General features: G+C 38.1%; 2 protein-coding genes across 4 annotated transcripts; both read left to right on the top strand.

Moving 5' to 3' along the window:
- Window positions 1-4,055: 4,055 nt before the first annotated feature.
- LOC116255308 (protein FIZZY-RELATED 3) lies at window positions 4,056-8,930 on the top strand. Its single transcript, XM_031631100.2, has 10 exons — window positions 4,056-4,691; window positions 5,073-5,195; window positions 5,644-5,748; window positions 6,487-6,666; window positions 6,772-6,834; window positions 6,932-7,126; window positions 7,267-7,368; window positions 8,113-8,175; window positions 8,274-8,342; window positions 8,654-8,930. The coding sequence occupies exons 1-10, from the start codon at window positions 4,236-4,238 to the stop codon at window positions 8,705-8,707; spliced, it is 1,410 nt and encodes a 469-aa protein (XP_031486960.1). The 5' UTR covers window positions 4,056-4,235; the 3' UTR covers window positions 8,708-8,930.
- Window positions 8,931-11,805: 2,875 nt separating this feature from the next.
- LOC116254294 (ATP-dependent zinc metalloprotease FTSH 8, mitochondrial-like) lies at window positions 11,806-19,348 on the top strand. 3 transcript variants are annotated; one of them, XM_031629598.2, is made up of 9 exons: window positions 11,806-12,187; window positions 12,280-12,529; window positions 12,637-12,711; window positions 13,720-13,850; window positions 14,826-15,317; window positions 15,554-16,321; window positions 17,366-17,593; window positions 18,145-18,629; window positions 19,195-19,348. In XM_031629598.2, exons 1-8 carry the CDS (start codon window positions 12,128-12,130, stop codon window positions 18,619-18,621), a joined length of 2,481 nt encoding a protein of 826 aa, XP_031485458.1. In that variant the 5' UTR covers window positions 11,806-12,127; the 3' UTR covers window positions 18,622-18,629; window positions 19,195-19,348. The 3 variants fall into 3 exon arrangements, with proteins under 3 accessions (XP_031485458.1, XP_031485457.1, XP_031485456.1); XM_031629597.2 differs by lacking the exon at window positions 19,195-19,348 and adding an exon at window positions 18,711-19,062; XM_031629596.2 differs by lacking the exon at window positions 19,195-19,348 and having other exon boundaries at window positions 18,145-19,062.
- The last annotated feature ends 294 nt before the right edge of the window (window positions 19,349-19,642 follow it).

Genomic DNA, 19,642 nt, shown 5'->3' with positions numbered 1-19,642 from the left:
TATCGGACTGGATTTGGATTGGATAAAAGTTAAAATTGTACCAAATTTTACCCATATTCATGAATGAACTGTTGAGAGAGTGGAATCAATTAATTGAATTTAATTTGTAGGACCTCGGAGTAGAGTTAGAATTTTTTTTTCAAAATGCCTGAACTATAGTTTCTAAAATTTTTATCTGAGCAAACTAGATTTTTCAAAACTCTTAAAAGGGCTAAATAATTTTTTTTTTTTTGTAAGTCTCAGGTATAGAGGAGTGGGTATGAACATAATAATTTGAAAATTGTGAGTACACATGCATACATGTACATACATATGTACATATATTTGTGTGTGTTTGTGTGTAAAATTCCATAAAATATATGTAAAAGTAATACAAAACATGTGAGAAAAATGCTAAACAAGTAAAAATAATACATTTTAGAAGATTAATATGAAAAAAAAATATGCAAAATGAAAAATAATAATAATATACATTTTAAAAAAAAAATTGTTCAAGTATGTCGGCTTACCTGCATCCATGTGCCAGCGTGTCGACACCAGTACGCCGGCCGTCTTGCCATGTCCATGTCACTTAGGATGCAATAAAAAAAAAAGAGAGAGAGTCAACAGTGGCCTCCAACAAGTACACAATCCGTCACTGAAGATCCATTTAATGCAGTAGCAATTACTCACTGACGCGAGATTCATGTTGCCTCCGACTTAACATTTACTGATGCCTTAACCTCGTCGCAGTGTTTGTTATCGAAACCTACTATCGAAGTATGTCTCTTTGCCTCTTTGGAGATATACTGACACAAAAACTTTACCAAGTGAAGGTGAAGGTCGATCTTCACCGATGTAGATCCACCATGGTTTTTTTTTTTTTTTTTGCATTATCTTTTCACATTTTTTTGCCCATTAAGGAACAAAACTTTTGTAGTGCATACTCTAGCATGAGAATATGACAGGGCGTCATAAACATAATCAGATTTTAGAAATATATATTTATTATTCTTCTCTTTAAGCAACAACAGTATGTTTTTTTTACACCACCTATGGTAGGATCATAATTCCAAAATTGTGTTTCTAGAATGACTGTATATTTCCAAAATCAAAATTCTTTGTTTGAAAATATAATTCACATTTCATCAATAATAAAAATTTTAATTCTGGAATTCCATAATTGTGGCTGCACCAACAAACGTTATATCTTTGACTCGATTTAAAAAATCAATAGAATGAATGAAAGCCAATGGTATAACATCAGACTTTGGCGTTACAAGATTTTGAATGCTTAGAGACAAAAATTTAGTGGCAATTAAGCATCTTTCGCCACAATTGGGTGTCTAAACAAATCAAACAATCAGCCAATTTAATTGCAAAGTTTGAAAGAGATTCACAGTCTATTCTGACACTAGTTAACTTGTCACTATTTTGATGAGTTTTAGCGACCAGATTGCTTACAAATGGTTGGATGAAACCAACAGAAGACTAAGGCAAGATCATTTTGAAGATGTGATTTGGCAGATGGCGATTGGACGCTGTTCTCGGTAGCGGGCAGGCGGGCGGGCGGCTGGGTGGGTGGCAGGTGGAGGAATAGGGGTGGTAAGGTTTAAAGAGCACTCTAAACCTTGTCTTTCACTTGGGTAAGATGATTTTGCATCTCACAAACAATTATAGTAACTCAGATGAAGCATGTGGAAAACTAGAAGTGATGGATCTTTAGAAAGATATAAGACGAGACTTATGTTATACTCAAGAATATGGTATTGACTATGAGGAAACTTTTGCTTCTGTACTAGAATCTGTACTAGAATGACTACTGTTAGGACTCTTATTGTTTTAGCATCTATTAAAAACCAAAACATAAGGCAAGATCATTTTGAAGATGTGATTTGGCAGATGGCGATTGGACGTTGTTCTCGGTAGCGGGCGGGCGGCTGGGCGGCTGGGTGGGCAGCAGGTGGAGGAATAGGGGTGGTAAGGTTTAAAGAGCACTTCTAAACCTTGCCTTTCACTTGGGTGAGATGATTTTGCATCTCACAATCAATTATAGTGACTCAGATGAAGCAAGTGGGGACAAGAAGGCGATCGACATTATGAAATGTCACTTAGCATTTACTGGAATTTCTCATCTCAAAACGGAGTTGTGTTAAACTTGTCGAGCCAAAAGTTGGCAGTTCCCGTGATTTTATTGCTGTATGGCAATATCACGTTATAATTTTGAAAATGACTTATGGGATCCATTTGAAATTGTTGGTTGGTTTTTAATATATCCACAAATATCGTTTTCGGCTTTTGAATGGCGAGGATTAATTTGTACAGATACAAAAAAGACAAAGTTGGTTTTTAGAGGAAAAAACAGGGATTTTTTGGTAGGTCAAAATTTTTAAAAAATTCAGAAAAAAAATAAGTCTGATAACTAAAAACTGCAAAAAAACACACAAAAAACATGAAAAAAATGGAAAAAGGGGGGAACGGGAAAAATGCGAGTAAAACATGTTTTTCTTTGTTTTTGATGTTCCTTTCATTCAGCTGACCAGCTTTTAACGTTTTAGATGTATTTGTTTAATAATATGTGTTTCCTATAACGATGGTTTTTTCACCATTCATGGATTATTTATTTCATATAGATAGTTGGTTTTATTCAGATTTCTTCAACCTTAGATCAGTGGATGCGCCAACATTAAATCCTGATCTGGATTGATCATCAAGTGGGGCTCCAACCATTCATGGAGTATTAATTTCATATATGTAGTAGGTTATCCTGATATGAATTCATGTTCATATATGTAATAGTTTTTTTTTTTATGATTAAGATGCAAGTAATTTTGAGTTCTGCAACAAATTGATAGCAATTGCTTCATACTATGCCTCTAGACAGCTCTTGTAAGAAAGATCTGAAAGCATATGAGTATGCTGGTGGTGTTAACAGAGCTTAATTTCCCAACTTCACAAACAAATTTGTAGTAAACAAAGGCCTGAACGGAAAATGTATGTCAAAGGTTCCGGTCATCTCCTGCCGGAATATTAAGGGAATGGCCTGTCGCCGGCGACATCCGGTGATGGAAACTTTTTGCTTATGAATCTGATCTGGTTAATGACTGTGAATTATGATGATAATGACCACCTGTTAACATACGTTTTTTTTTTTTTTCTTTCATTTCGAAGTGGTGGAATCTATTATCTACCACTATAAAAATTTGAACAGCTATGAACATCTTTTTTCTACTCTTTTTCTGAACAAACTTGCATCATTTGTGTAGGGTTCCATGAAATCACATTCTAATTAATTTCATATCATGGTTATTTTTAACGGCAACAAAATTAAAGTTTATTTCAAACGTCAAGTAGTTAAAGCAACAGAACTATCCACGTCAATCCAAAAATGAAGGCTGCCGTCGATGCTTAAACCGATACTTTATTATTGTTTTTTAGGGAGCGGTTTTTGAAGTGAGTGATTTAATAGTTGAAAACGAACACTCTCAACGTGATGCGACTTTATGAGGTCACATTTACAAACCCCCCCGAGTACTGGCAATTATTTTGGAATTGAAAACGTTGTAACGATTTTATTTCTATTCGTTAGATACTTTTGCAATATCATGATTCATATTATACGGAAGATTTTTCATAATTTATTGTAATTAAAAATATAAATATTAAATATATAAAAATGCGGAAGTTGATCACCTATATAAGTTTTTTTTTTTTTCTAGATTAAAAGCCCTTAGCAGCAATATATATGACCTTGATTTGGTTGTGGCCAAATGACATTTTTTTTTTCAAATGGAAAAGTAGTTCCCAATAAGATCTACCAACCTTGGCCGTTGATTTAAGAGAAGGACATAAGATCTACGGTTGGTGTCTCGTTTGATGGCGGAGTGGAAGGAGACTTCCCGACGCATTCCACCGCACCCAATGTATGTGGGTCGGGCGCTCACCGGATGAGACGGCGTTAAGGCCGTCACATTTGAATTCGGCCGGTGACGTAGCTGGGGCTTCGTGGAAGGGAAGCCAAGTGACCGTTACCTCGCGACCCTCAACGTTCGAATTCTCTCTCTCCCTCCCTGTCTCTGATCCCCGAAAGCTCAACGCAGCAAAAATCTCTCTCTCTCTCTCTCTCTCTCTCCCACCCTCTCTGTGACTTCTCTCGCTCTCTCTCTGTGACTTCCCTCGCTCTCTCTCTGTGACTTCGTTTGTTTATCTGAATTCCAATTGTTCACAGCAACAGGGGAAGACTCAGGACTGAAGCCATGGAAGCCACAGAGAAGAAGAAATCGAGCTTGAACCTTCCTGTTGGGATGTCACAGACTTCCCTTAACCTTGAGACCACGAATTTCTCGCGCTTCTCGACCTATACATCCCCTTCGAAGACAACCTACAGCGACAGATTCATCCCCTGCAGGACCTCTTCTCGGTTTGAAACTTTTTCTCTGGTTGACAAGCCATCCCCTGTGAAGGAAGGCGGTAATGACGCCTACGTCAGGTTGCTGAGATCCGAGCTCCTCGGCATCGACTCTGTGACGAGTTCGCCGTCTGCTCAGAGTTCTCCGATGAGCCCCAACAAGAACATCTTCAGATTCAAGACCGAGCATTCCAACCCCAGCTCGCCATACACTCAGTCCTCCATTGGGTACCAGGCCAGCAGCACAGTGGAGGTGGCGACGCCTCCGAAGGCGCCCCGTAAGATTCCTAAGACGCCACACAAGGTAGGAGCAGCTGAATCATGGCTGCCCAAGTTTAGTTTAGAAAAAGTCACATGGATACTGCTGAAGATACAGGGATTCATTCAACCATTACTGTAATGATTTGGATTTTTGCACATAAGGGCATATATTACAGTAAGCAAAATGGAAGATCTGTGTAGCGCAAGTTTATAACTTGAATCCTGCACCTCACAAGCAAGAGAACCGCAGTCATAACCACCGTACCCAGCAATGATCCTTGAACCGAGGCAAACTTAGAACTGAAACTGAACAGAGCTCTGAGCTTCTACCCACTTGAGCCTTAAGTTCCAGATGCATGAAGAATATAGGCATTGAATAGGAGAGAAGAATTAATCAAAGCTTTTTTTTTCTTTTCCTTTTCAGGTTTTGGATGCTCCCTCTCTGCAAGATGACTTTTATCTCAACCTTGTGGATTGGTCTTCTCAGAATGTCCTTGCAGTTGGATTGGGAACTTGTGTTTATCTATGGACAGCAGCAACCAGCAAAGTAAGAGTTCTGACCAATTTGAGCCATATATAGTTATGAACCAGCATCTACATTTGTCAGCAACCTGACTTATTTTGAGCAACATAAGTCATTCCCTATGGATGGCACGTCACTGGTTCACTTATGGGAAAGGTTTAGAGAGATTTATGAAAGATGCCCAAACCTTCAGCTATTTATGAAATATGATTTTTTTTGTTATTATACCTAGCACATTAGCTTTATGAAATGTATAAAACCATTTAATTTCTCTTTTTTAGCTTAAAAATTCGTGACTAAAACGCTTCACTGTCGATTTCTTCATAAAAAGGCGTAGGACAGCAAATTGTGTTGTGCCTCCAAGGTACTCTCAATGACAACAACGTTGTGGAAAAAAAAAGCTCATTAGAAGCTGCTTTTCTGTGAGTTATATTATTGTAATTTGATTGTGTATATTTGTTGATTGAGGCAGGTAACCAAACTGTGTGACTTGGGGCACAGGGATAGTGTATGTTCAGTCCAATGGACTAAGGAAGGCTCCTATCTTGCTGTTGGTACAAGTCATGGTGATGTCCAAGTAAGTTAATCCTGTAATTTGCATAAGGTTCTCTGTTTCCATTTTTCCTGTTTTTAGCTTTTAAGAATGTCCAAGGGCAAAACCCCTTATCAGTTATCACCAACCAGTCTTATGCTGGCCTTCAAAGAGTACAATTCTTGAGACCCTCCCTGCCTTCTGAATAATGTTCCGCTTTCAGCTTATGGCAGGGTTGCCTGGCGACTCCCATGGAGTTGAACTTGTAGCGCCCGGCCAACTTACTGAGGACTAATTCTTCTCTAGTTTTTATTTCTTGCTGTTGGGCATTCATCAAAATTGGCAATATATGCTTACAAGGTTGAAGTTGGATTGTTGTCTTTCTCTTTATCCGGTTGTTGTATTGGTTGATGTTGCATTAGCAGAACGTATCAATATCATTGGCAAAACGATTTTAAATCAAATCCATTGCATGAAATGGAAAATATTTTGTTCTCTATAAAGTTTGCACCATGTAAGATTTGAACTTTGTGATTTGTCCTTGTGGCCTTTGGTCACAGAACAAAACAGTGAAAGGCCTTTCTGTCTTTCGAGTTTAGAGATTAAGCACAACTCTTTGCCCTTGTGCACATGGTCCAAAAGGAATGAATTAATGTGACCATAATCTTGCAAAAGCAGCAGAAAAGTTTCCCTTAACAGAACTAGTTTTCATCCCTACTGCAATCTCATTCTGAGCCACAGAACTTCAGACAAACACGTCCACTGATATCTGGTTTAACACAGATATGGGATGGCTCTCGCTGCAAAAAGGTCCGAAGCATGGACGGCCATCAGACAAGAACAGGCGTACTAGCGTGGAGTTCATGTATCCTATCATCTGGCAGTAGAGACAGGAACATCCTTCAACACGACATTCGTGTTCCTAATAACTTTGTCAGCAAGCTTGTTGGTCACAAATCTGAGGTACAGATTACAAGAGTGCTTATTGATTATAGCCTGTCATAGAAACTTCTCTGGTTGATTGATGATTGCCAACATCTTTTCTGGTTTTCCATGTGATAATTACAGGTATGTGGTCTAAAATGGTCCCATGATGACAGGGAACTTGCATCAGGTGGAAATGACAATCAGGTACATAAAATATACTGAGCTCATATCCTGCTTTGATGCAGAACATCTTCTAAGTATAAATGAGTTTCTCACAAAGTTTGAATTGTTCTGGAACCAGCTCTTGATATGGAATCTGCAGTCACAACAGCCACATCTGAGGCTCACAGAACATACCGCTGCTGTGAAGGCCATTTCTTGGTCACCTCATCAGAGTGGGCTTCTTGCATCGGGAGGGGGAACTGCTGACCGTTGCATTCGCTTCTGGAATACTGCAAACAGCAATCAAATAAATTTTATAGACACGGGTAGCCAGGTAAGTTTTAGTACAATTAAAAGTTGCCTTTTTTTTTTGTCTGGATTTTACCACTAAAAAGACTGAAGTGTTTTTCTTTCTTGTTTGCAATTCCCGTTTAATTTCTGGACTATTACCTCACCATAATGATTCTACTGCAGGTTTGCAATCTTCTGTGGAGCAAAAATGTCAATGAAATAGTAAGCACTCATGGGTATTCGCAGAACCAGATCATGGTGTGGAAGTATCCTAGTATGCAAAAGGTATTCAGTTTCCTTTTTCCTATTTGCACTCATCATATTCTTCTATGGACTAAGTTAGAATCGAAACATAGTTGAGGACAGTATTTTCTACTAAGTTTAATTAAACTTAAAAAGCAACATGCTTGTGTGATGTGCTTACTGTATCCGTGTTAGTTATGCAACATGCAACAAGATTCAACTCTCATTTCTACTAATACAAAGTAGTAGTCAAGTATATATAGCAAGATAGCATGCTATTTCTTGCTATCTAGAACATCAGTGAATTACATTTCAGTAGTTGAACTGCATTCCCTCAGTTCCTCCAGAAGCTAATACTATGACTTCTTCCACCAAGAGGCAGCAGTATCAGCTGCATTTAGCCAAGTGAGGATCAACATCATTAGCCATTTGTAAAAAGGTTGTAAGGGTGAATGAAACTCTGTGTGGCGATAAGTACTGAGAGCACTTAGGATTTAGCCATGTGCTTAGTTCCTCTGTATAGTTTTTGAAGTTCAGTCATGAAACAACTCTCCTGCTTCTCTATATGCTGTTAATTGTTTAACATTAACAAGGACCTCGCATTTTTCATGCTTCACTTATGACAGAGGAAAAGTGTTCTTACTTGGCTCCAGCAAGATGCGACAGGGAAAGCTCCCAGTTTCATTTTGGCAAGAAACCAAGCAATAATTATTGAAAGAATGTCAGCAATTATCGTTCCAGTATTAAAACTAGAACCTTACAGTTTTTGCTGTTATGGCTGAGCAGGTTGCAACACTGACTGGACACACTCTAAGAGTGCTCTATTTGTCTATTTCACCAGATGGGCAGGTAGGTAACATATATGCATTTTCTGTTAAATTTCTCAGTAGATGGACAAAGCGCATAACCAAAAGATGCCATAACCGTTAAATTTTTCTTACCGGCAGACAATCGTCACCGGGGCAGGCGATGAGACACTGAGATTTTGGAATGTCTTCCCTTCTGCAAAAAGTCAGGTAGTTTTTATTTTATGTGTAGATCAACTGATCAAGTATACATAACCATCATGTGGGAACGCATATTAGATGATTAATTTGATTGAGAGATTACTATGCCTTACGTGCAAAGTCATTCTCTCAAGATATTGTCATTGACCTTTTAAAAACGAAGTTACTTTAGCACTTCATAAACTATGAATCTAGTTGGATTGTTTTGATTCATCATCGGTTTACATAAATGTCACATCTACTAAGTCCACTAATGCAAATATATATATATACACACACACATGAGCATCTTCGTAACCAGGCTTATTTCTTTTTGCCAGGCCCAAGTACGTGATAGTGGAGTTTGGTCTTTGGGGCGAACACATATTAGATGATCGAGGCTTGGATCAATGCATTTCAGATTGGCAAATATCGATTTTTTTTGTAATTATGTGGCTATGGTTATTCTTTGCTGTAAAATTGGTTTTGACTTCTGATTATTCTTTTTTTTTTTTCTTAAGTTATGGCATGTTCTTTGTCTAAAGACTGTACACGATTCCAATGAAGACTGTACACGATTCCAATGAAGTGTCAATACTTTTTGGAGTACCTTTTCGTAGTATTTCTATAAAGCTTCTCAAAGATATGATGCCGGCCAGAGGCTGTGAAGAATGGTGTAATAAAATTAGCAAGCAGTACTTAAAAGATTTAGACAAAAGAAAAAAAAAAGAACACAGTTGCAGATATCAGTGAGGCACCACCTGCCAACCACTAATCCAACCAGTTGCGGCTCATATCTCCTAATTTTCAAAGCTGATGTTGTAATAACTATTTGTGTTCTTGGTATATTAATTAAATATATTTTGTCAAACCAGGAGGACAGTGGACATGATATATATTCAAAAATGTCACAACATGGGCTCCTTTTTAAACGTTTTTTTTTTTATGTTTTGGTCCACTAAACGATATTTAAGCAGTTGAAAAGTCTATTTTGAATCATCCCATTTAGTCTTAAACATTTATTTTTTACAAGATAATCTTATCGGTTTATCCAATGATAAGTTGATGAAAATTAGATAAAGAAGGGGGAACCCAATAAAATCCAAGAAGGAATTAATGGGTCCCAACTTGTTATTTTCATCAGGATTAAATTGATATTCTTATGCTTGGAACATTTGTTCCAGAACTTTTTAAGATGTGACGTGAAAATGTTTTAAATTATATCATAAGCTTCGGATATACCAAACATGCCAAAAAAAAAAAAAAACTTTTTTTTAATTCTACATGTAATTTAAAAAAAAAATAACCCATATAACCCTTTGAAACATCTAACCATATCACTTACCCATAGTTTTTTTTTTTTAAAGAAGCCTGAAATTTTTTTTTTAAAAAAATGTAATTTTTAAAATTAGTTATTTATTCTGTTAATTAGATTTGGTTCCCATGAAACTGATGGAGGGAGTTGGTGCCACAAGTTACCACTTTGGACTTGTCATTTGCAAGGCCAAAAGGCAATACACGTTTTTCTTTATCCAACACATTCTATTGATATTGAAGGTCGGTCGAGTTTTGGATCCGATACGGCTAGAATTGAACAAGGTTATCATACTCGATCCGACCCATCTGCAACATTTATTCTAATGAGCAATAAGTTCAGAAATCTGTTTTTGATATTGAGGATTTTTTGAAAAAAAAAATTCAAATCACCGGTCGACGAGTTAACAAAGTCAAATAGGCGCTGAATGTTTTCCCATCTTTTCAAACAAATTTTCATTAAAAACTACCCAAATATTTGAAGCAAGACAGTAACAACATGTTATTGTCAAACAGCCCTTAAGCTTCTTCAAACAAATTTTCTAATGGAAAGCAATTGAATTTGAAGACGCACACTTTACCAAGTTTTTTACATCAATCATATGAAAAATTGCATCGGGGTACTGAAAAGAAAACCATTAACAAAAATATAAAATTTAATTTTCACTTAATTTATTATGCTCGATACGAAGTGGAGATTGATACTGTCAAAACTAAAAATCTAAAATACATTCACGATCATTATATGAATGTAAAAGTATAGATGTTATGTACCGTCCAATTTTTCTCTTTATCCACCATCCTAGCCGAGCCGAACAACTAGAGGCTTGACTCTGACCAGCGTCTTTCTTGTTCATCAAGCTTGGCTTGAAGTCCGACCAGAATGCATGGAATTGGTTGGCGTGTTTGTTCATCATTCTAACCAAATGCCCTGTGAGAATTGACCTTGCTCGGCGAATCGAACCGACTCGGCCAGCGATACGAATCGGTATAGATGGTTCGAATTGGCTTTGTAACGGTCCGCGTTTGAAAGGGTTGACGACCCTTTAGAAGGGCCGATGCCGATACGGTGCGTATCGACCCGTAAAATAGATTAAAGGGTCGGAATAGCGTGGCCGGCGGTGGCTGCGGGATGAGCAGCCAAATGTCGTCATTCCTTACGCAAGCCCAAGGGGAATCAGTTCTTGAAGTCAATGGGAATCCGAGAAACCGATCTGATCCAACTCATGGTATTGTAACTTTTTTACAGTGATTTTGGATCCCGACGACAAATACAACCAAATCTGATCCATTTACATACAGGAGTATTTGCATCTCAAGAGAGATTTTCTGCCACATAAGAAATCACAGTATCGGTTCCATTTTTGTTTTACCGGATCCGACTCTGACCTGACTTACACTATATTTTAGTTGTACCACATCAGATCCGTTTGTATCCTAAATGAAGGAGATGTCTGGCACGAAGGCTACATTTTTACTAGGGAATTTGGATTTGGATCCTTCAAGGACTGCTATATCCATTCAAAGAATCCGGCTAGATAGGCATTATCGGACCATAATCATATAACTTCTGTCTGTCTTATCGACCCAATTGCGAAGAATCTTGGGATTTTTCTAAATTGGTCCCCAACTTATAAGGGATTGTCAAAAATCTAACCTTTTTATTATTATTAACAAATTCACGTTTGCAATTCACTTGTGTTTGTTTCACACCCACTTTTGTTGAGACTTTAATTCTGCACGTAACATGTATTTAACTTTTAGTTGGTTTAAATTGAACATCTTGTAACCTCTAATCTCAGTTTTAAGGCTATCAAATGCAACCTTAAATATTTATAATTGATATTTCATTTAACCAATATCAACAACTTCATAGAGAAAAATAGAAATTAGCACGGCAAAATTATATTTTTGAAATGATCAAATAAGAATTTTAAATCAGATTGGTATGATTAGAAGGTTAAAAACTTAAATATGATCAAAATAAAGTGAAAAAATAAATTTATTTTAAAGAAAAGCAACTACAAATGAGGGACTAATATGTCAATATGGCACGAGTTAACATAAGAATTTGAAAAGAACCCGAATGGCTAACCTTTCTGCTTCAAGCCCGAAGAGTAAATAACGCGATAACTACGTATCTTTTGAAAGCCACTGAAAGCGTTATATATTTCTGTGGGCGCTGGCAGTACTCTCTCTCTATCTGTCTTCGCTCTTCGCCCTCCGTCCTTTTCCCGACGCCGAGAATTCGGAGTTCGGCGGGGGAAACCAGATTCCTTCTGAAAGAAAGCTCTTAGAAATCCCTCTCCACTGAGAAGCAACCTTTTGCGAATCTGGCGATCAGTGGTAAAACGTAAGAATCCAGCAATCCTAACAATCGAACTATTGGGGACGAAGAAGCCGTTTGTCGTGGAAAAGGAAGAATTTCAGAAACCCCTCCCTCTAGTTCGCGTTAACGAAGTCCATCGGATTCCTGATTTCATGCCCTCGACCTTGAGAAGATGATTTTCCTCAGAGTCGGTCGGTTGATCGCCAGGTCTGCGCGTGCCCGCGTCGAAAAGGTAGAAATTTTTACCCATGGTTTTGTTTGCTAGGGCGCTTTGGCACCTGTGTTGATCGGTTTGCTTCTCCGCCTCTCCTTTGTGGATTGTAGGCAAGTGCGTTTGGTGATTATGGTGCGCGGTCCGCATTGTTCGGGAATCTGGCGCCGGAAGCGACTTCCTTCGAGGGGATTCCGGTGTATCTTTATGGGAGCAGCGTCGGACTTGGGTTCGGGAGGAGCTTTCTGACCTCCGTTGGTGGTGCAAGGGAGTTGCCTAGGAACTCGCACCGTGTCTCTGGTTTCATTGCCGCGAACTCTATAACTGTGCGGAATTTCTGCAGCGAAGAGCCCAAAAGAAAGAGTGAGTGTGATGAGGCTTCCTCTCTTTTCCTTATTCTTTGTTTTTCTGTTTTTTTTTTTTTTTGTGTTTTAACGTCACTTGTTGATCCGTCCTTTTTCCTTGTGCAGATTATGAGAACTTTTACCCAAAAGAGAAGAAGGAAATTCCTAAAGGAAACGATCAAAGGAAGTCTGAGTCTAAAGGTGCTATATTTATCTTGACCGATAAAAAGATCTTTGTGTTCCTTGTTGAGTGGAAAATATTCCTTTTTGTAGCAACCCGTAGTAGTAGTTCCAAATGAATAAGATCAGCTGGTAATTTAATTTACGTTTAATCTTATTTAGTGTGTGGACATGCACTTAGTTTCTTCAAGTACGTACTTATTTTTTCTGCAAATTGTTTAATCAAAGTTGCAAATTCATTGTGTTAATAAATCTAGAACTATTCATGTATTGCCGTGTAATATTCACTAATTTTTTGTTGTCAACCTTGTCTTGATGCTGCCCGCCAGCTACATCATGCATGCACATTCGTTTGCTAATGGAGCTTATGCATGAAATTGACATTCAAATAATTCCTTAGGCAAATGTGTGACAGATTCTTATCATCTTTACCTGTATTGGTTTCTCTGTAACTGGATCGAGAGTATGTGGTTCTTCTAATAACAGTAAGGGGTTGTTTCTTCTTGTCATGTGTCTTCCGCATGTTCATTGCAATGTAACATAGAAGGTCTCAGAGGATGGCAATGCTTCATAGTGATCCATAATGGGCTCCGGAGGCATCACTGTTGCAGGGGGTAGAACAATGAGGAAATAGTCACATGCTAGGAATGTATATTTTACATGATAGGTCATTAGGTATATGGTGGTGATGTTGCTATAATCTTCATTCAGATAATGAAGGATATGAGAAATATATATCATTTTGCCATGCCAGATTGCTATATCAGAAGTTAGGATTTTTTCCTAGTCACAACGAGTTGGTTGGTAATATATCTCATTGACACATCCTTTGTTATACTTAGATGTGGCTCACATTTATTTGGTGTTCTACGTAACTTGTTATGTAAAATGACATAATTTCAAATGACCTGCATTACAAACATCTGTATCCTTGTTTGATGTAGTAAGTGCCTTCTATCTAATGCATTTTTAGAGAAGTTGTATGAATTCTATTCTAAGTTATTTGGCCTTGATTTTGCTTTCCCTCAGATGACTCCAATGCAGATGAAGGAAGTTTTCAAGATGGTACTGTAAAGCAATTCCAAAATTATCTAACACCACTTTTAGTTCTTGGATTGATGCTGTCATCTTTTTCTTTTGGTCCGCGTGATCAGAAGCAGGTCAGTGTTTTTTTTTTTTCCCAGCATAATAGTCCTGGGAAGTTGTAGGTTACTCCTTTGGATCTTTTTTTGGATTCTCACTTGTTTGGTATAATTTCAGATCAAGATTGAGCTCCCCTAATGTCCATAAATTGTATGTATTAAGTCTATCCAGCTTATTGGAATTTCATCATGCATGTTCATGTAACCTGTAAACCAATGATCAAGGCATCAAATCTGGCATCTCAACGAGCTTCATTACATGACCCAAACAATAATGTCATAGCAGATTGAAACTTTATTGCACTCTGCATGCTTGACCATTTTCACCATCTTCCTGTTGACTTATAGTTACCTTTTTCAGTTTTTCTAAATTATATAATGCATAATTTTGAATGTCTGTCCAATACTTAATTTTCTATCTGGCACTGGAGAATAATACTTTATTGTGCAGATTGCTTCTTCAGTCTTCTCATACATTCAATCAGAAAAGCAAAAAATGATCCTTTTTTTTTTTTTGCTAGAATATTGATTTGATTAATTGTATGCAAAATCCTCTTTAAAAAAAAAAAAGTAATACAAGGTTAGCACTTTTGCAATGACTTTATACGGTGATGTAGTAGTCAAGCATGCAATAACTGTGAAGGCTGACACCCGTTATTTTGGTGGTTGGATATATACAAACCAAACAGTGTAATACCTTCATTTGCATTATAATAGATAAAGCATCTAGAAAACTTGCAATTGGATAGTATGGTACAATTCTTATCTGCTTATAAGAATTAAGTAAAAGCATTTATTTGTTATTTTAATATTTGTTTTTGGTCGTGTGGTTTGGTGCTTACATAACCTTATCAAGAAGTTACATGCATTTGATTAGTAAGACTGCAGTAGGAAGAGAGACAAGGTCTAATTGGTACCATCACTTCTCTCAAATGGACAGGAAATATGTTTGTTTAAGCCTGCTAATCATGTGGTGTGTTTTGATTTTCACAGATAAGTTTTCAAGAGTTCAAAAACAAACTTCTGGAACCTGGTTTGGTGGATCATATTGTTGTTTCAAACAAATCAGTTGCAAAAGTGTATGTGAAGAATTCTGCAGCCATTACCACTCAATCCAAGGATGATGATTTATTGGGGCATACAACTGAAGCTCCTGCAAGCAAAGGAGGAAGTGGCAGTCACTATAGGTATTTCATCAATATTGGCAGTGTTGAGTCTTTTGAAGAAAAGCTGGAGGAAGCGCAGGAGATGTTGGGCATTGACCCACATGATTATGTTCCTGTAACTTATGTATCTGAAGTGGTTTGGTATCAAGAATTACTAAAATTTTCTCCTACAGCTCTGGTTCTGGGAACAATATTTTATTTAGGAAGAAGAATGCCAGGTGGATTTGGCATTGGTGGGAGTGGTGGAAAAGGAGGACGTGGGATATTTAACATTGGAAAAGCTCATGTTACTAAATTTGACAAGAACTCGAAGAACAAGGTATGACAGTTGGCTTTCCTGCCTTTGGTTTGATTTCTTTCATTTATGGATAAGAGATAAGACAAATCCTGTTTTACAGTTTATTTTGTTCTCATTTGTTTCATGCTTCCAGGGCATATTCCTTGTACCTAACAGTTTTTATAATTTTTTTCTCGGTGGCATTTTCTTTCGAATGACTTTCTGATTTCCTGATTTTGTGAAGGCTTGTGACACTTTTTACATTCTCATTGCTTCAGATATTTTTCAAAGATGTAGCTGGTTGTGATGAGGCAAAGCAAGAAATTATGGAGTTTGTGCATTTCCTAAAAAATCCAAAAAAATATGAGCAATTGGGAGCTAAAATTCCAAAAGGCGCTCTTCTTGTTGGTCCTCCTGGAACAGGGAAAACTCTTCTTGCTAAGGCAACTGCAGGTGAATCAGGCGTGCCATTTCTATCTATTTCTGGTTCAGATTTCATGGAGATGTTTGTTGGAGTTGGACCATCCAGAGTGAGGAACTTGTTTGTGGAAGCTAGACAATGCGCACCTAGCATAATTTTTATTGATGAAATTGATGCAATTGGCCGAGCAAGGGGACGTGGAGGTTTTAGTGGTGCCAATGATGAACGAGAGAGTACTCTAAATCAGCTGCTCGTAGAAATGGATGGATTTGGAACAACCTCTGGTGTTGTTGTTCTTGCTGGCACCAACAGGCCAGATATTTTAGATAAGGCTCTATTAAGACCTGGTCGGTTTGATCGTCAGATTACAATTGATAAGCCTGATATTAAAGGACGTGATCAGATATTTCAGATCTACTTGAAAAAAATAAAGCTTGATAACAGCCCAACTTACTATTCTCAAAGATTAGCGGCACTTACACCTGGATTTGCTGGAGCAGACATAGCTAACGTGTGTAATGAAGCCGCCCTTATTGCAGCAAGGAATGAAGTCACACAGGTTACAATGGACCATTTTGAGGCTGCTATTGATAGGATAATTGGTGGTTTGGAGAAGAAAAATAAGGTTTGTGTCATTTTCTGCTTTTGTTGAATGGGCAGTCAGCTGCTTTTAGTATCATACACCTTAAAAAATGTTTGTCCTTCTATCATGCAACAATTCTCAGTGGTTTTTTATCTGACTTTTTTATTAGACTCTATAATTGGATGTTCTGCTCATGAAGCTAATATCCACCTTATACATATTGATGGATGTTGGTGATTCTGTTTGTGGACGATTGTTTAAAATTTAAATACTTGCTTACAGATTTCAGATAGATATGTTTTTGGGCTTGGTGATTTATCAATTAATCAGTGAGTTTCATTGCCTTATATGTCCTCTTATGACTTAGTTTCCAGTTCACGGAGGAAGACACCATATTTGCAATTGGGCTTATTACTGGTCATATGCTGTTATTGTTTATGGCTTTGGGATTTTCATTTGTGATCAGTAAAACGTTCTAAAATACAAAGAGAGTGTCTGTGGCCTATTTTTGCCAGTTTCGTTAATATTTATGCTAATGTGAAAATCACAACTGTGTCTGTTTCACTGGTTGTGGTTGTTTCCAGCTGTTATCATTCACCTGGTTGGTGGTTTTATTACTGGTGTTGTAGCATATTTGTTTCTAGGTTTCACCATTTTAGTTTCTAAATGTGATGATTACATCTGCATGTAGTCATGTCTCTAGGACATCCCCCCACCCCCACCCTCCTTTTTTTTCCCCTGATGGAGGTATTGGATGCTCTTCAGAAGCATTGCTTGTGCATTGTAAAGACATAAGGTGCCATTGGTTCGTTGGTTATGATAACGTGATACAAGAAGTCTTCTAATGTGGCAATAAATACGTGTCTTCTGAAATTTGTTGCATCTGTTATTGCTTTGGCTTTATCAGGGGCATTTCTGTCTTAATAGCCAGAGTAGTCTATAGTCTACCTTTCTTCTTTAATCTTTTAGTTGAATAATATGAATACTGGTCTACTATTTAGGCTTTATTAGGTTCATACTTCAATACTGCTGGTAAGATCAAATAGTGTGGCTTGTTTGGAAGATCTGATTTTGTTGATTTTTCAGGTAATAAGCAAGCTTGAGCGCCGAACTGTTGCATATCATGAATCAGGCCACGCTGTTGCTGGTTGGTTTTTGGAGCATGCAGAACCTCTTCTTAAAGTCACAATTGTTCCTCGTGGTAGTGCAGCTCTAGGATTTGCCCAATATGTGCCGAATGAGAACCTTCTGATGACCAAAGAGCAGCTTTTTGATATGACTTGCATGACTCTTGGTGGTCGTGCATCTGAAGAGGTGCATCTCTTACTCTGGTTTTTTACTTTATTTTTTTTACTCGTCTTAGTATAGGGACACAAGGAATTCACCCCCGATCAGGAAAATTTTCTCAGTTGCTGCTGGCGGCATAAGACCCTGAGCCTAGAACGTTCGACTAGAGGGCCTATGCCCACTTTGGCATCATGGAGAGGACTGACTCTCGCGTGAGTCAAACTGTGTCTGTGAAACAGAAATGGAGATAAACTGACTCTCGCCATGCTAACCTCTTCAAGTCTAACTTGATGCTTTTCTCCTTATTACTATTCCCATTTATATATTGTGAAGCATTTTACTGGACAGTCTCACGTTTATCTCCATGTTTTGTTGGTAAATTGTCCTTAAGCTGATGGAATGTTTCCAGTAGTAACCGTTCCTTATCTCACTGCCTGGTGTGCTTCCATCATCGGTGAAAATTTCCTTTATTTCTAATCCATCTTGGTTGATATTTATTCGTATAAACTTCAAGCATTTATGCATCATTTCATCACTGGTGAAACAGCAATGATAAATTCGAGAACTCTTGCTTGTAGGTTCTTATAGGGAGAATTTCAACTGGAGCACAGAATGACCTGGAGAAGGTGACGAAAATGACATATGCTCAAGTTGCTGTTTATGGTTTCAGTGACAAAGTGGGTCTTGTGTCATTTCCGCAAAGAGAAGATACATTTGAAATGACAAAGCCTTATAGCAGCAAGACCGGGGCAATGATTGATAATGAGGTGCGGGAGTGGGTGGACAAGGCTTACAAGCGCACAGTGCAGCTAATTAAGGATCACAAGGAGCAAGTGGCACAGATTGCAGAGCTGCTGCTGGAGAAGGAGGTTTTGCACCAAGATGATTTGATACGGGTTCTTGGTGAGCGGCCTTTCAAGTCAAGAGAGCCAACGAACTATGACCTGTTCCGCGAAGGTTTCCAAGAAGAGGAGGAGAAGAATAAGCAGGGGCAAGAAAACACCGTTGTAGAGGATGACGCTCCCTCGATAGATGGCACAGTAGTTCCTACATAAAAATAAAGGTATGCTGGTGTATACGATACTTCTCCTTGATAACAGGATTTGTAAAAATAGCTACATTAAGTTTCAACTCAACGTTTCAGTGAGCAGATGGTTCACTACTACATTTTTTCAGCGAAGCTCTTATCTTATGAACTCCATGTGGGGTTTGACAGCTGATTGAAGCTTTAAGGTATTGGAGTTCAACTAACGTTCTTTTTGCTTCTGAAAACCAGCCGAATAATTCATTACTCACCGTCATCATTATTATTATTTGGATGATCAGATAAGCACATTAATTGAACCCAGAAAGATGCTCATGTAAACAAAAAAATGATGGTGAGTAGCCATTCTGTCAGAAGTACAAGTGTAAAACCACGAAATGGCTGTATGTATTAAATGGCCTGGGATTAGAGAATCAAGTATGAATCGCATGCATTGTATTATTTTGATTGATGACTGCAGTGGAAGATGGCAACTCTTGTCAGACTCGTTGTTCTTTTCTGCTTAACGCTGCAAACCAAAATCCACTGTTCTTTTTCCAAAGCTTTTGATGCTTCCGTGGTGATCTTGATACGTTAAATGCAGGTTGGTCGATCGTTGATTTCACTGCAGGCTTTAGAAATTGGCTCATAAATTGCAGGGAACAGAGATCAGAGGTTCAGAGTGAAAGTACAGCTGCTCATTGCTTTGTACGGCTTTTCATTCTTGTGAACCGAACGATGCCTTTTTGCCTTTTCAAGTTGGGTGTCGGTGGTTCTTTCTCTCTGTCTCTCGTCCGGGACTTTGCATAGCTAGCTGGCTTGGATGGGGTCTCTCTCTCTCCCTCCCTCTGATGGACCTAGCATAGCTAGCTGGTTTGGGGGTTGTGGAGGGTGGATGCCAGCATGTCTCGATTCCCATTATATATATATATATATATATATATATATTAGATTCCACAATTTTGCTTGCTAGGGTGTGAAGTTGCGATCAAAATGCCGTTGAGAGTTGGCCGGGGAGGGACTGTACCATTTCTTATTAATTTGAGCAATGG

The sequence above is a fragment of the Nymphaea colorata genome, chromosome 5 (assembly GCF_008831285.2).
Source record: "Nymphaea colorata isolate Beijing-Zhang1983 chromosome 5, ASM883128v2, whole genome shotgun sequence".
In the NCBI taxonomy this organism is placed as follows: domain Eukaryota; kingdom Viridiplantae; phylum Streptophyta; class Magnoliopsida; order Nymphaeales; family Nymphaeaceae; genus Nymphaea; species Nymphaea colorata.
Note: the sequence above shows the minus strand (reverse complement) of the source record. Positions and strands in the feature narration are given on the sequence as shown.

Coding starts and splice junctions, on each gene's coding strand:
- LOC116255308 (XM_031631100.2), top strand. CDS start 4,236: ATGGAAGCCACAGAGAAGAAGAAATCGAGCTTGAACCTTCCTGTTGGG. Junction 5,749..6,486: donor CAAGTCATGGTGATGTCCAA/GTAAGTTAATCC, acceptor GGTTTAACACAG/ATATGGGATGGCTCTCGCTG. Junction 8,343..8,653: donor TCCCTTCTGCAAAAAGTCAG/GTAGTTTTTATT, acceptor TCTTTTTGCCAG/GCCCAAGTACGTGATAGTGG.
- LOC116254294 (XM_031629598.2), top strand. CDS start 12,128: ATGATTTTCCTCAGAGTCGGTCGGTTGATCGCCAGGTCTGCGCGTGCC. Junction 12,712..13,719: donor AAGGAAGTCTGAGTCTAAAG/GTGCTATATTTA, acceptor GCTTTCCCTCAG/ATGACTCCAATGCAGATGAA. Junction 17,594..18,144: donor GTGGTCGTGCATCTGAAGAG/GTGCATCTCTTA, acceptor TCTTGCTTGTAG/GTTCTTATAGGGAGAATTTC.